Here is a 16,007-nt window from a genome sequence, read left to right as displayed (position 1 = left end):
AAATTATAATTTTTTAAATTAAAAAAGAAAAAAAAACATTAGTGCAAATTCAAATGTAAAATAAAAATTTGTATGTTAGATTTTAAATTCAAAAAATTGTGAAAGAGTACATACCGTATGATTTTAAATATTTGTGGCAAATATACACAATCAAGTACTTTTTATTTTGGATTTTATTCGAATGTGGCAACCTTTTTTCTTATCAATATATTTTCGTGAATGCCATTAAGCTACTTTAACTTCTTTTCATAGTCAGCCAATTCTGTTTCCGCTCTGTTAGTAATTTAGTTATAAATAGGTTTTATTTGGTTATTTATCTGCATAGTGGGTTGAACGAAATGTCATCCAACAGCGAAGCAAGTGGCTCACAACAAACAAGCGACCCAAATAGGCGACAAGAAAATGGAAGTGGCGATTGCAGGAAAATTGCTTTGATAACCGGCATAACTGGGCAGGTTCGTATTATGTTCTGTAAAGATCAAATTTACAAAATTGCTTAAGGTTTTTCACAATTCAAACCTACAATATGTACATACAATGTACGATAATTTGGTAGGGTTAATAATTATGTGAATATCTGCTTAAGAGAAACATTCAGTTTGTGGTTTTAGTAAGAATTGTTTTCATATGTATATTCAGCTGAGTAAATAATATTTGGCCATCATATCAACATATACTTTTGTCCACGTATATACATTTTTTATACAAGTTTTATTCAATCTTATTTTATTTTGTTTGGTTTTTCGTAACCAAAGGACGGCTCGTATTTGGCGGAGTTTCTTTTAAAGAAAAACTATGAAGTCCATGGCATTATTCGCCGTGCTAGTACTTTTAACACTTCTCGTATTGAGCATCTTTATGCCAACCCTGTAGCACATCAAGGAGGGAAAATGAAACTACATTATGGTGACATGACAGACAGCAGTAGTTTGGTGAAGATCATCAGCATGGTAAAGCCAACCGAAATTTATAATTTAGCTGCACAATCTCATGTAAAAGTGTCCTTCGATTTGAGTGAATATACTGCCGAAGTAGACGCTGTGGGGACATTACGAATTCTAGATGCTGTTCGTACATGTGGCATGGAAAAAACTGTACGATTCTATCAGGCTTCTACATCAGAGTTGTACGGAAAGGTGGTAGAGACACCACAAAACGAGAAAACACCGTTTTACCCTCGGTCACCTTACGGTAAGTTAATTCAACATTTATAAAAATACATAATTTGTTATCTATTCTTTAAGATTTACGAATTTATGCGAAGGCTGATGATTTGTTCTACATTCTTTATAGCTTGCGCCAAGATGTACGGCTTTTGGATTGTTATTAACTATCGTGAAGCATATAATATGTATGCCTGTAATGGCATATTGTTCAATCACGAATCCCCACGTCGTGGTGAAAATTTCGTGACACGCAAAATAACGCGTTCCGTAGCGAAAATATTTCATCAACAATTGGAATCTTTCGAATTGGGTAATCTTGACTCGAAACGTGATTGGGGTCACGCAATGGATTACGTGGAGGCCATGTGGATGATGTTGCAATTGGAAAAGCCTGCTGATTTTGTGATTGCCACCGGTGAAACGCACAGCGTTCGTGAATTTGTCGAAGAGTCTTTCAAATTCATTGGCCGAGAAATAGTTTGGCAAGGCGAGGGAGTTGATGAAGTGGGTATCGAAAAGGATACCGGCGTTGTGCGTGTACGTATTAATCCGAAGTATTTCCGTCCAACAGAGGTGGATTTGTTACTAGGTGATTCGAGTAAAGCCCGTCAAGAGCTTAAATGGTCACCTAAGGTTACATTTAAAGAATTAATTAAGGACATGATGGAAGCGGATATTGAACTTATGAAAAGGAATCCAATTGCCTAAACTAGTGATTGCTTCCTAAGTGTGATTTATTTGTGACTTTGACGATAGTACAATCGTTTTTTTTATGAAAGCACAAATATAGTTTAGCAACGGATCGCGTATATAATTTGTATTATACATAATCATTTATGTAGTTAGTATATAAGTCCTTTGACTTTTTGTTTAATTTTATAGTTTGCTACATAATATACATTGTAGGTATGTGTTTTTATTGTATTTAAATATATTTTATACAATTTGCATTCCAAAGCAAAACAATTGTATTATGTGTGCAATAAATGTGCTTTACAGTTCAAAAGCTTTTTGTAAAAATCTAATAATTTATTTAATTATAAAGTTCATAGTCGGGTCTTATTTTTTGGCTTAAACCATTCGTTTGTTCAATTTATGAGGTAAGAATAGAATCTAGGGTGACCAGCCTTGAATAAAAAAGTGGATTAGTTACTGGCAGGAATAGAACTTTTCCAAAACAAATATATATATTTATTGCATATATAGTTGGATTTATTTTACTTTCATAGTCGAGTATAAATTTACCTTTTACCAAAATTGCACTGCTAGTATGCGATGTGAAATGTTCACATGCATACTTTCAATACAATTTTTGTAAAATATGACTCAATGAGAAATATTGATGAAAGGTCATATACCATATACATACATTGATTCTAAAAAAAGAACAAGAATGTTTGACAAACATTAATTTTTGCATAACAGTGAATAAGAGTAATAGACTAAGTCTTTAAGTTTCTTGTTTTTTGCCAAATGGGTTTATTTTCGACAACCAGTTTGATGTAGGCGAGGATGGTGCTTCACTGCAGGACAAATAATAGTTACTTAGCGCATATCTTTAGTTATAAAAATGTACTTACAGTTTTGTTATGCGTTCGATGTCAGCATCGTCGTTTCCTTTCGCCGACTTTTCATTGATATGACTACCACTAGCTTCGCTAATACCTGCATTTCTCAGTTGTTCAATTAATTTCATCCGGAATTCGACTTTATGGGGTACAATAGGGTTTTCAGCGCGTATTTGAGCTTGCAATTTACGTATGGCCTCTTCGTATGTATGACCGTACCATTCAATTTCTTCTGGTGTATACTAAAAAATATACAGAACGTCATGACGATCCAAACAAGGGCAATTTATTAAGTTACGTCATACCGAATCCAAATAACATTTAAATTCCTTAAGAACACGCGCTCTCTCAGAAGGATTATCCGATAAATTGGGACAGCCATCCTTCAATTCCATTAGGATTTTGCGTTTCAACTTCAGGGCTAGTGCAGAACGCAAATCGCATGCAAGATTCTGAAAATTATAATATTTATTACTGAAATATAAAGTTATTTCCTCACAACTAAAATATTACACACCTTCAGAAGATAGTGATCGAAGCCATGACAATCGTGAATTTGATCGATGGTACGATCAGTCACAACCATTGAAATATACGCATTTAACACTTGGCTGTGCACCACAGAACGTCGTAGCGTCGGTACCCAAAAGTGTGGCACTCGCCTTTTTTGTGGATGACGTTTTTGAAAACCTTTGATAACAGCCTCTCCACCCCAAATTCCTTCATGTGATTCAGGGGTGTCGATTAATGGCAAGGGTATATTTTGAACAGGTCTTACTGCCCCAGTCACTTCATCGTGTTCAAAGGGTTCAGTCTTTGGAACATAGTGTACGGCAGCTGGTGTAGTAAGTTTCCATTCGCGCCAGAATTTTTTGTAAGCCTCTGGCAGTTGTGCACCAAGACCTTTGTCGAAGCGTGTTAAGCGCTTAAAGCCGTGCAGCAGTTGAGGTCCCTTTAATTAATACAATTTCGTTAAAATTCTCTTACAAGCACTCTACACAATTTCAAAAATATTATTAACACAGTAGCCTAAGTATTTTAAGTATTGTATTTATTTCATTTCTTTTGGAGATTTTGGCACAAAACATTTGCTTGTATTGCGTCACTATCACAATAAATTCGAAACTTACCTGCGATGTGGCGTGTGCCATGCCTAATTTTTTGAATTATAGTGTGCAACTATTTCGTTTTTATGATAACTGTTCTCCTGATTTTAACACAAGAAACAAAATTTTTACGTTAAAAACAATTTCTTTAAAACTAATAAATGATTTTGAACTCTGATTCCAATTGAAAGTGGAAAAGATAGACATCAATCACGTTTTGACAATTCGTTTTCGTTTCCCATTCAGCTGATTCTGCTATGACAATCAGCTGTTTGCGCAGATATGTTATATATGTTATACAGCAAATATGAACTTTTAACAAAAATAATTAGACTCATTTGAGTTTTACTAAAATATTATCAGTAAGTAATAAATGTTTATATTTAATTTTGAGAAGTTGTTTGATTTTTTAAAATATTAGACTAACAATTTGTTTTTAGTTGGAGCTATACCAATTTGCAAATGTTTTAATTCCCAACACTAAAGAGCACAGGGTGACATTGTGTAAAAATTATTGATGACTGAAGAAATACTCATTTCTAGCATTCACACGTTATACTCGTTTGAATTCATCCGTTACAAAGAGAAACCTGCCATGGTGTAACGGATATTCAAAAACTGTTGCGCGAAACAAGTTCAGCTAAATACCAACCATTAAAATATATACATAAATAAATGAACGATTAAAAACATACATATAGCAACTTTTATATATCGTAGATTTTATTCCTGCGCAAAATGTTTAAGGCATTCAAGTTCACAAAATTAAATCTTATTACAATAAAACTAAATAGATTTATATATAGCACATTGAAAAGTTGTTCGCTCACTTTTCTTATGAGTATGAAACGCACAGTTTATTTAAAAGTAGTCTATGTACAGTTAAAGTAGTTGTAAATATGTAAACTTAATCTATTTTATCAGCGTATAGGTATTAATGAGGAAAGTATCTTTCTTATATTTTAATTATACAACAATTATCTAAGTTTACATAAGGATACTTCATTAAAACAAACATTTTTTATCGCAATACATTTATATATAAGTATTCAAGTCGGCGTTTAAGCTATCCCATTGTGTTTCTTTTAATGATTTAGGAGTATAAATGATTTTTAAGCATTCTGAATACAGTTTTTGGATTAAAAAGTTTGAAATTTATGATCATTTGTAATTTTAGCCTTATTATTTAATTTTGTAATGTAATAATGGATAAAATATGACCAAAAACCCTTTATTCTTCCATTTATAGTAGATAAATGCATTATGTATGTAAAATGTTACCGTTTTTTTAAGCTGGCGCGCTTTCATCGATAAGATCAATGGTATTTGGAAAGCTAAAACCGTTAAAATAAATGTCAAGTTATTGTGAATAAGCAAAATCGCATGCAATACTTATGACTATAACTCATTTTGACTATGAAAATGAACACTTATTAGCATAATATGTATAAAATCGACTTTAAAGGAAGATTCATTAAAAAAATAACCCAGAATAATAACAAATTAAAATTAAAAAAAAATTGATTTTACTTTCGATAATTAACCCTCACTTGTAGTAGTATAATATAGTTTGTAGATTGTAGTTACTACAAAAGTCGAATTCAACTAATCATGACAATATTTGTTCGATCAATTTTACATTCGCGCACATATTAGCAATTGCCAAACAGGGGATTTTCTTCTGATCACGCTTCATTTATTATCCACATCCTTTGAAACAGTCTTTAAAATTTGATAACTGGGATTGGAAAATGCATCCGCTGCTCTCGCACCATTGTTATTCAACTTTTTCGGTGAATTCACATTCACATAGTTATCGCTGCCGCTGAGTTCGGTCTCGGCGATGTGATGACGTGGCGACGGTGTAGGCGTAGCACGTACATGTTGTTGTAATATGTTTTTGGCGAACTTTCGGTCTTGCTCTGGACTGTCGCCACCATCATCGGAATTGTGATGTGTGCCCGTCAGCATTGGTATCTCCTCCGGTTGTATGCCCTCTTTCTTGCGATGCTTATTGATTGGACTATCGAGATTATTCACTAAGGTTGGGGAATGTTGTGATATTGGTGGCGCTGTGGGTGCTGTATTATCTGGGAAGGTGAAAGAAGTTGTTGTTGTATTTGTATCATCATTTGAATTTTGATAGTCTTTGGGACGTGTCGGTGAGAAAATGGTTGTACCAGTTTCGATGCTCATATTTAAGTAGTCGTCGGAAGTAGATGGCTGTATACCTGGGTGAACGTAATGGTAAAGGACAAACGCACACAAATGCACAAACGCATGGTAGGCAAGACGGAGTGTGGGGTTAGTTGCATGAAATCGAAGACAGATGTAAAAAGATGTGTGTGTATGTATGTAGGTGGAAAGATTTTAAATAGAACATAGAAATATGTAAGACTGGTTAGTTAAAGAAAGACACAGTCACATTTATATACAATTTCAAATAGATAATTATGTGTGTAAAAAGGATTTTTGTATGTATAAATAAAGGAAATCGGGTGAAGTGCATGTTCGAACTAAACTTACGTATTTCAGGCAGTATATGGCCGTTTACATAGCGTGGTGGCGCCGGTGCCATTTCGTCTGGTGAGCCCATTAGCGACAGATAATCAGTTGGCTTGGTATTGGCATTATCCATGTTCGCACGTAAATAAGTGTCATTCAAATCAACATAGTGCTGTTGAAAAATTAATATATTTTTTAGTACATGGTCTATAGGAATTTTATCCATCTCTTTATTCAAATACACAACAATTAGTTTTTGCTTTTAAAACGGTTATGGATAAGTGGCAGGGATGTTAATCAAAGGTCAGCTGTTGGCATTCTTTTTTTAATTTCTTAAAGTGGATGCAAAAAATTTTGTAATTTTTTTTGTATTGGTTTCCATATCATAAAGTTGTTGATTTTATTTAATTTTTTTTTACTCACATTTGTCACATCCTCGCCCAGCATACGTGCGAAATACTTTTCCAACACATTAAATAATGGACGGCTCTCCGGATTTGTACTCCAACACTCCAGCATTATATCATACAATTCATTATTAGCATATGGCGGTTTCTCCATGCGATAACCATCTTTTATTTTTAAATATAAGCTCTGATTCGGATCCATACCGGGATAGGGTACTTTGGCCAATGAGAAAAACTCCCACAAAACAATGCCAAACGACCAGACATCAGTATAAGTGCTAAATATGTGATCACTGAGCGACTCCAAGGCCAACCATTTAATAGGCAACGGCGCTTCGCCTTGTTTCTTGTAATTCTCACTCTTATACATGGAACGTGCTAAGCCAAAATCGCAAATTTTCACCACATTATCCTCACAAAGCAGGATATTACGAGCCGCCAGATCACCATGCAACACTTTACGCGATGACAGATAATCCATGGCGCGTGCCACTTGGAATGCCCAACTCACCAGCTGTGTTGTGGTAATTGTCATGGCTTCTGTACTATCTGGTTTGTAGTTGGAGCGCCAAGCAGGTTGCACAGAATTATTGGATAAGACATTATCATCGTCTGTTGAGGAAAAATAACAAACAGATTAACGGTGTTAAAATCAAATACATTATAATATGAAATGCGGTTACGCACCCTCCGGTATTGTGGTCATTACAGTCTGCTCCGTTGCACAGCTATCCACATGGCCTTCGTACAAATCCGATTGACGCAAATATCCGGTGGAATTGGGACGGCCGGCACGTGTGCCGGAGCGTGGGTCCTCGTCGGAGTTTCTACGATTATTTGCCGTATAATTATTGTTCATATTATTCATATGATTAACATATTGGTGATTTGCAAATGCCAGATTAACATATCTTACTCCATCACTGATTCAAATAAAATGCAAGGCATCCATAGTGCATAAAATAGTTGTTGTTATGAGCACCACAAATATTATTCCCATTGTAAGTACAAAAGCATCATTCGCATTGGAAGTAGGAAGTAGTAGGGACAAATAATTACCAGCACCACAAAAATATAGTTAAACACATACAGACATACATAAATCAGTTAATAAATGGTTCACAGAAGTGGTATTTACAAGTATTTAAAGTGCAATTTAGAAAAAAAGGTTAGTATTTAACATATTTTTTAGATATTATCACTTCGCAGCGTGAGCGTCACCCAAGCACTGGCCAGGTACGGTGCCTGCTTTGATTATATAGAGCCAGCTTCATAACATCGACAACACTTCGCGGCGTGAGCGACAACCAAGCACTGGCCAGGCACGTTGCCTGCTTTGCTTATATAGAGCCAGCTTCATAACAGCGACATCACTTGCCAGACACGATGCCTGCTTTGCTTATATAGAGAATGCTTGAAGCCAGCTTCATAGCAGCGACACAACTTCGCGGCGTGAGCGACAACCAAGCACTGGCCAGGCACGGCGCCTGCTTTTCTTATATAGAGCCAGCTTCATAACAGCGACATCACTTGCCAGACACGGTGCCTGCTTTTCTTATATAGAGCAAGCTGGCAGCCAGCTTCATAGCAGCGACATCACTTCGCGGCGTGAGCGACAACCAAGCACTGGCCCGGTACGGTGCCTGCTTTGCTTATATAGAGCCAGCTTCATAACAGCGACATCACTTCGCGGCGTGAGCGACAACCAAGCACTGGCCAGGCACGGCGCCTGCTTTTCTTATATAGAGCCAGCTTCATAACATCGACAACACTTCGCGGCGTGAGCGACAATCAAACACTGGCCAGGCACGGTGCCTGCTTTTCTTATATAGAGCAAGCTGGCAGCCAGCTTCATAACAGCGACATCACTTTGCGGCGTGAGCGACAACCAAGCACTGGCCAGGCACGGCGCCTGCTTTTCTTATATAGAGCCAGCTTCATAACATCGACAACACTTCGCGGCGTGAGCGACAATCAAACACTGGCCAGGCACGGTGCCTGCTTTTCTTATATAGAGCAAGCTGGCAGCCAGCTTCATAACAGCGACATCACTTTGCGGCGTGAGCGACAACCAAGCACTGGCCAGGCACGGTGCCTGCTTTTCTTATATAGAGCAAGCTGGCAGCCAGCTTCATAACAGCGACATCACTTTGCGGCGTGAGCGACAACCAAGCACTGGCCAGGCACGGTGCCTGCTTTTCTTATATAGAGCCAGCTTCATAACAGCGACATCACTTTGCGGCGTGAGCGACAACCAAGCACTGGCCAGGCACGGTGCCTGCTTTTCTTATATAGAGCCAGCTTCATAACAGCGACATCACTTTGCGGCGTGAGCGACAACCAAACACTGGCCAGGCACGGTGCCTGCTTTTCTTATATAGAGCAAGCTGGCAGCCAGCTTCATAACAGCGACATCACTTTGCGGCGTGAGCGACAACCAAGCACTGGCCAGGCACGGTGCCTGCTTTTCTTATATAGAGCCAGCTTCATAACAGCGACATCACTTCGCGGCGTGAGCGACAACCAAGCACTGGCCAGGCACGGTGCCTGCTTTTCTTATATAGAGCCAGCTTCATAACAGCGACATCACTTCGCGGCGTGAGCGACAACCAAGCACTGGCCAGGCACGGTGCCTGCTTTTCTTATATAGAGCAAGCTGGCAGCCAGCTTCATAACAGCGACACCACTTCGCGGCGTGAGCGACAACCAAACACTGGCCAGACACGGTGCCTGCTTTTCTTATATAGAGCCAGCTGCCAACTAGCTACATTGTTGAGTTAGAACCAGAACGTATAGCTGCCATTCAAATCGACAGATCCAAATCGGCAAAATGTTCGTATACAACTATAGCAAATAGCTGCCTTTCAAAAAGACCGATCAAAATCAAAATAAAGATAATTTTAGGCGATTTTATACTATGGGGCATGCACCTATGAACAATAGTATAACTTCAGTGCGGCCGAAGCTAACGCCTTTGTTAGTAATTAATTCAAGTTCTTAAATGGTCATTAGCGCTAAAAGTGTTATGAATAGGCAATGGTTTTGCTAGTGTTGCACAATTGAATTAAAACGGAAGTAATAAAATCATAGGGTTCAAGCAAACAAAAAGCCATGCCACGAAATATTACATAAAGAACATTCTATTGGAATTGCAATTGTTAGATACAAATATCGACTGTAAAAAATGATAATATATGAATATGAACTTCTGAATACTTGTTTTTGTTTAGTAAAATTCAGTTAGTTTAAGATAATGGAAACTAAAAACGAGTAATCTTACATCTCTATTATTATTAAAAATAGTTATTATTGAACTGCATGCCATGTAGTATATACATGAATATCTTAACCAAATATATGAGTAAATAAGCTATTATTTGATACGATGTAGAAAAAAGGACATACCGGTTTAACTCGAAATTATCCGAAAACCTCTGTTTAGTAATGGTTGGATCAATTTTATCCGTTTCAGGGTTAATTTGATTTATAAATCGTTTACGATTGCGCAGTAAGAAGTTTTGTACATTACCATAACGACAGTACTCCACAATAACCATTAATTCACCTGAAAAAAATATGTTCAAAATAATATAATGAAGTTATCTAGAACAATCGAGTGATTCAGCTACACACGTTTCGCAATATTTTTGGTTACTGCACCCAAGAGATTGACAACATTCAAATTTGGGCCAAGATGCACCAAAATCTTTAATTCCGTCACCAGTGCACGCATCACCTCATTATCAGCAATACGTTTGACCATTTTCACAGCCACTACGGTTTCCTTTTCATCTGGTCGTATGCCTTCCGCATGGGCTTTTAGCACCACACCAAAGGCGCCGGCACCCAATTGCTTTCCCAATTTAAGTTTTTCACGTGGAAATTCAAAAGCACGATCATATGGCAATAAATCGGCCTGTTCGTCTAATGTCAGCGCTGGATTTATATGCTCCACAGCGCCGTCTTCGAAATTTGCCAAACCGGCCGCTTTGTAATCACGCAGACGCTTTCGTTCGCGCATGACACGCACACATAGATAAATCACCAGGGCAATAAGGAAAATGAAGAAGAACAGTATGGCGAGTATCCAACCGACGCGCATGCGTGGCAAATCTGCAAACAAATTAAGTTATGAGTTTACTTAGATTATTACATGCGGTTAAAATGAAACTCACTTGTAATTTTAACCGCCGAACTCACTTCGGCAGACCCCAAACGATTTGAAGCCACACATTTGTATGCACCTTCATGTTCAGGTTTGATATATTGTATAATTAGTTTGCTGCCGTCGTCTAGAATGTTCACATAACTGCTGTTGTTCAATTCAACATCGTCCTTATACCAATGTACTTCCGCTGCTGGTATTGCTTCCGGTTTGCATTCCAATTGTAAAGCATCGCCTAGTTTGCGCTCCATTTTATCATTCTCATCAAGATTGGTATACCGCATGATTGGAGCCAAGGGTTCTGCAGAAGAAAAAAGAGAATGAAAAAGTGCGCATATTTATTTTGTTCAAACGTAAAGCAGTTACTCAAGAACTTCTGGCGAAAGCCACACTCATTGTCGAAATTGGTGTGATCTTGCTAATTTTCGAAAAACAAAAATGGATTTAGGTGCCAGCTTACCATTAACAAAAATGCTCCTATATTTAGTTTCTTGCATATCGGGATTGTTTGCATTACGTGCACGACACTCATAACTGCCCTGATCGCGATCTTGTATATTTTCGATTACCAATGTTTTTTGATACGAGTAGCTGCTTGAAGAGTTGCTGATGACAAAATCTACAACAAGAAGATAAATGTGATGAGTATTTAAAACCAATTGCTTTCTTAATATAGAACTTACTGCTGCTGTCCTCTTCCACCAATTCGCCATCTTTATACCAATCCAGATCGTCAGAGAAGTAATAAGAGAGAGCAGCACACGTGAGTGTCACCTCATCACCGCGTGCAATTTTCTTATTCTCATCCGTACCGTATATGGTCATATTTTCATTTATGTCGCCAATAAGCACGTGACCTTTACCTTCACCCATACCTTTCGGATTTACTGCTAAACAATGCATAATACCCGGCTTTTCTGGCGTAAAATATAGGTCATGTATATATTCAACGGCCGTTGCGCCTGGTTGCGCATTTCGTGTAGACTATTGTTGTTATGTAATAAAGTTAAATTTATGTTAAAATATTGGTATGAAAGTAAAAAAAAATCAATAAAGTTTGCATACATTAAAATTTTGATCCATTCGCTTGTTGCACGAAGGCCAACGCGGCGATATGCTACACGGTGTAAATACCCATGAGACTACGGCGAAAGGAAAGGATAACACTTTGCATTGTAGATGTGCTTCTTCGCCAGCCTGCACATACACATCCTCGACTGTTACTTTGGGTTTGTCGCTGATGCTCACATTGAATTTCAACTCTTTCACCAGCAATTCATTCTTGGCGCGTATCACATATTCACCACTGTCCTCCAGTTGTGCATTCACAATTTGCAGCGTAATCGAAGTGTCGGTGGTGTTGATGATATATTTTTTGGATGGATGAATTTGCGTGTTGTCTGGTTTGTACCAAGTAAGCGTAGGAAACGGATAACCGCGATATTTAACATTGATCTGCACCTTTTTATTCGCGCTACTGGCGATTTTGTAATAACCGGAAGGCTCACTAATGTTGATATAGCCCTCATCGCGATCTGGCGATAATGTGTTTAAAAGTATTTATGTAAAAAATGTTTCGCTTAAATCAATAGAGCTTGTATACTCACTTAAAACTGTCATTTGATAATTGTTGCGTCCAACATTTTTCGAATGGTCCGTGCAAATGCATTCATAAAGACCAGAATCCGATTTCTTAGCGTTTAGTATTGTCAATTTTGCCTCGCCGACTTGATGTGTGGATGTTTTATTTATAAATGTTGGTATAGTTTTAATCATGCGGTCCTATATCATATAAAATATTTACAAGTGTTTAGTTGAAGGAAATACTATTGGTGCAAGTATTTTAACAAGTATTGCTTTTCATATTGGTTCTCATCACAAAATACATCTTGATTTGTTATACCCTAAACAGCGTATTTTTAATTTGCCACGAATTTTGTAAAACCCAGAAGGAAATGTCGGAGATCTTATAATGATGAGCTGAGTCGACTGTCTATGAGTCTGTCTGTATATATGCAAACTAGTCTCTCAGTTTTTGAGATATCGATCTGAAATTTTGCACACGTCCTTTTCTTTCCAAGAAGCTGATCATTTGTCAAAACCGCTGGTATCGGAGTTTTAGCATATACTTAGCTGCGATACAAACTGAACCATCGGAATCAAATGTTTGCACGGAAGACTTTTTTATTTGACTTTTATAACTGATCAGGAGGACGATTTCGACTAAATTTAGTACGTGAAATTCTTCTTATCTTAAATCCCACCAAACTGTTCAAGCCACAAGGTACCGAATATGTGAACCCTAGTATCTATAGTTAACTTTTGACCGAAAATATCGGTCAATGCAAGGTATTTCCAATTAAAATTCCGAGATAATCGTTTCCTAACAATAGAAACATTGTGTATCAGAAATGGGTTGAATCGGTATAATACTCCCCTGAGCCCCTATATAACTAATGTCAGGATTTTCGGACATCCGACTTATTTTCCTCCATGTGATTGATGATTGTATGTAAGATACCTTATTGAAACTCAGGTAACATTTTTTTAATATGTGGCATGATAATATTTAATAGATAAAATCGGGTCGATACTACCCATAATCCCATATACTACGTATAATGATTTTCGTTTTTCTAACGAAACTTATGATGCATGTGTCGGTCAGTGTATTAGTTATATAGAATATATGTATCAATAAAATTGCTTATATTCTGTTTCTCTGGTTGACGATTTACATCTTAAGATATTTCCCAAGCTTTTATTCTTGCACCCGAATTTAGCCCTTCCTTACTTGTTTTTTTATACAAAATTTTAATAAAATAAATGTTATATATTTCATTATTGCTTTAATTTATCTCACCTCATCAACTCCTGGCGGTGTTTTCCATTCTGTTGAGTAGGAAACATCAAAGGCGATTTTCACATAGCAATTCAGCGTGAAATTTTCACCAACGTTCACATGTCCACGGGAATTTGAGGTTATAATCGGTTTCTCAATATATTTCGTACTCGCTATTTGTATAACGATTTATTGACGATGAATGTCGTAAAGCAAAAAAAAAATTATGTAAATATATAAGTAAATGTGTTTTTCAAATAAAAGTTACTAAAAACTAAAAGCCAACATTACTTGGGAATAATACATAGAACAGAGGAGTACAAATCGTACAAAATGCATGCAAATACATTAAATACGAAAAAATAATATACAGCGTAGCATATACAAATCAAATATTTTATATAAAACACTACAAACAATATACAATACAATTTACAAATAAATACATACAAACTAAATAAAATGCAATTTGAATATTTTTTAATGAAGGTATACAGATATACAGTTGTGAAAATTAGTTATGAATGCAAAAATACTTCGATGCGCTTGAAATGATAGAAATGAAATGATACTAGCAATAAGCACCAGTTGCCGATGTGTTTGTTTTTCGAAAATGTTATATAAGCTCAGTTGGTAAAAACACAAACTGGATTATATTAGACAAGAAGCTCCATTAGCTAAAGCTGTGTATGCATAAACAAAGTACCTTTATTTAGGTGAAATTCATAAACAAAAAAGCTATTTACTATTATATTTGTATAAAAATTATAATTATTGCATAATTTGATTAAGAGTTTGTGCTTAATGTGTGCTTCGAAAGTCTCTTGTACGATAGTTCTATTAGAAAAATGCTATATAGGTCTCTTGAATTTTACTAATTATACAAATTCATAACTTTTTCTATTGTAGTTGTTGGAAATAACCAGAAAGACAGTATTTTAGTGATAGTCTCCACTATCTTTTAAGCTCAATTCAACTAATACCATTTTCTTAGCAGCAGCTTAAACTTCTAAAGCTTATTATAAAAATAATTATTACTATAACCCTTAGTAATATTTTAGAAGAAGATTTCACTACAAATTAGAAGCATATTATCACTTTGGCTGTGATGAGTCTCAGTCTCATTTTCATAAAGATTTTGATATACCATATTGACCACAAATCTTTACTTTAAAATTGTGCTTTAGAAATTTTCGCGAGTTTGCAAGTTTGCTTTTTGTTTGATCTAGGCTAGGCACTTAGTTACATTACATAGAAGTATATCATATACCATGTATTAAAATACATATATAAGTATACTTTTTCAGTTTTATAAGTTTTCTACAGCTTTTCTTCCATACTCTTCATTTACTTCCTTCCCAAGTTTAAAAACTTTTCATAACCTTTTTACTTACCAAATACAATATGCACGACTTTAAAGCATTTTACGCGCCAACATGTGAGCTTCTTTTAAGCCAAAAGCTTTCGGAGCATTTTACGTGCCGAAATGTGAGCTTCTTTTGAGCCAAAAGCTTTCGCAAACTTTTTAAGCGTTAAAATATGAGCTTCACTTAAGCCAAAAACTTTCGAATGAAATTAAAACGTGGTACATATGTATGTAGATAACATTTAATGTATAAATTGTGCGTTTGAAAAATTTCGTTGGAAAACAAAAGTATGTAAACAGCTATAATTTTCCAGCATAACTCATGCGCTTTAAGAAAATATATTAATTGAGAAAATTCCGTGCATTAAACAACAATCTCGAAAAAAGGGTACGAAAAATCTACATGAAAATGTGTAGCTTTAATCTACTGTTATATGCTGCTAATATATAGAACTTACATCGTAACGCACCACGGAATCGTGAACTATGCCATCTAGTTGTTGGCGCAGCGCGTTTTAAAAGCGGTCTTTTTGTGTCGCGCAAACGTGTTGAACGATGTGGTTCGCTTTCATAAATATGATTTTCTTCAACAACAATTCTGTCACTATTATCAATGTCAGTGCGCGGGTCGTCTGTATAATTGTTAACTACTTTTGCGTTTTTATAGCCAAAAAGTGTAGTCGCTTGAGTCGTAACGTAACCGTCACCATTAGTAACACCCACAACATTTGCTAGGATATTGCTATTATGAGTTTCAACGCCAATGATACGCTTATTTTCATGATCAATATTGCCATCACCAAGATTAGTTGTGTCAACATTAAGATCAACATCCACACCCATTTCCACAGCTGTTACAACAACAGAATTATTCAATATTGT

General features: G+C 36.3%; 3 protein-coding genes across 13 annotated transcripts in view; 1 reads left to right on the top strand and 2 right to left on the bottom strand.

Moving 5' to 3' along the window:
• The first annotated feature begins 215 nt into the window (after window positions 1-215).
• LOC120768525 (GDP-mannose 4,6 dehydratase) lies at window positions 216-1,914 on the top strand. Its single transcript, XM_040095254.1, has 3 exons — window positions 216-455; window positions 756-1,191; window positions 1,294-1,914. The coding sequence occupies exons 1-3, from the start codon at window positions 339-341 to the stop codon at window positions 1,872-1,874; spliced, it is 1,134 nt and encodes a 377-aa protein (XP_039951188.1). The 5' UTR covers window positions 216-338; the 3' UTR covers window positions 1,875-1,914.
• Window positions 1,915-2,352: 438 nt separating this feature from the next.
• LOC120768526 (39S ribosomal protein L28, mitochondrial) lies at window positions 2,353-4,049 on the bottom strand. Its single transcript, XM_040095255.1, has 5 exons — window positions 3,865-4,049; window positions 3,252-3,686; window positions 3,040-3,186; window positions 2,747-2,976; window positions 2,353-2,689 (listed from the first exon to the last, which is right to left on the bottom strand). Exons 1-5 carry the CDS (start codon window positions 3,883-3,885, stop codon window positions 2,617-2,619), a joined length of 906 nt encoding a protein of 301 aa, XP_039951189.1. The 5' UTR covers window positions 3,886-4,049; the 3' UTR covers window positions 2,353-2,616.
• Window positions 4,050-4,536: 487 nt separating this feature from the next.
• LOC120767306 (vascular endothelial growth factor receptor 1) overlaps window positions 4,537-16,007 on the bottom strand; it is a 68,378-nt gene continuing 56,907 nt past the window's right edge. For 4 of the 11 annotated variants that reach the window (XM_040093212.1, XM_040093218.1, XM_040093215.1 and 1 more), the window contains 13 exons: window positions 15,584-15,976; window positions 13,781-13,932; window positions 12,525-12,699; window positions 11,983-12,452; window positions 11,601-11,901; window positions 11,378-11,536; window positions 10,928-11,218; window positions 10,386-10,865; window positions 10,158-10,317; window positions 7,440-7,675; window positions 6,769-7,364; window positions 6,367-6,517; window positions 5,533-6,071 (listed from right to left, as the gene is read on the bottom strand). In XM_040093212.1, coding sequence (XP_039949146.1) covers window positions 5,533-6,071; window positions 6,367-6,517; window positions 6,769-7,364; window positions 7,440-7,675; window positions 10,158-10,317; window positions 10,386-10,865; window positions 10,928-11,218; window positions 11,378-11,536; window positions 11,601-11,901; window positions 11,983-12,452; window positions 12,525-12,699; window positions 13,781-13,932; window positions 15,584-15,976 — 4,103 coding nt within the window. Of the gene's footprint in view, window positions 6,072-6,366; window positions 6,518-6,768; window positions 7,365-7,439; window positions 7,676-10,157; window positions 10,318-10,385; window positions 10,866-10,927; window positions 11,219-11,377; window positions 11,537-11,600; window positions 11,902-11,982; window positions 12,453-12,524; window positions 12,700-13,780; window positions 13,933-15,583; window positions 15,977-16,007 lie in introns of all 11 variants that reach the window. The other 7 variants (XM_040093221.1, XM_040093220.1, XM_040093222.1 and 4 more) reach the window with 4 other exon arrangements.

This window comes from Bactrocera tryoni, chromosome 2 (genome assembly GCF_016617805.1).
Source record: "Bactrocera tryoni isolate S06 chromosome 2, CSIRO_BtryS06_freeze2, whole genome shotgun sequence".
Taxonomy (NCBI): domain Eukaryota; kingdom Metazoa; phylum Arthropoda; class Insecta; order Diptera; family Tephritidae; genus Bactrocera; species Bactrocera tryoni.
This window is presented reverse-complemented; position numbering and strand designations above follow the sequence as displayed.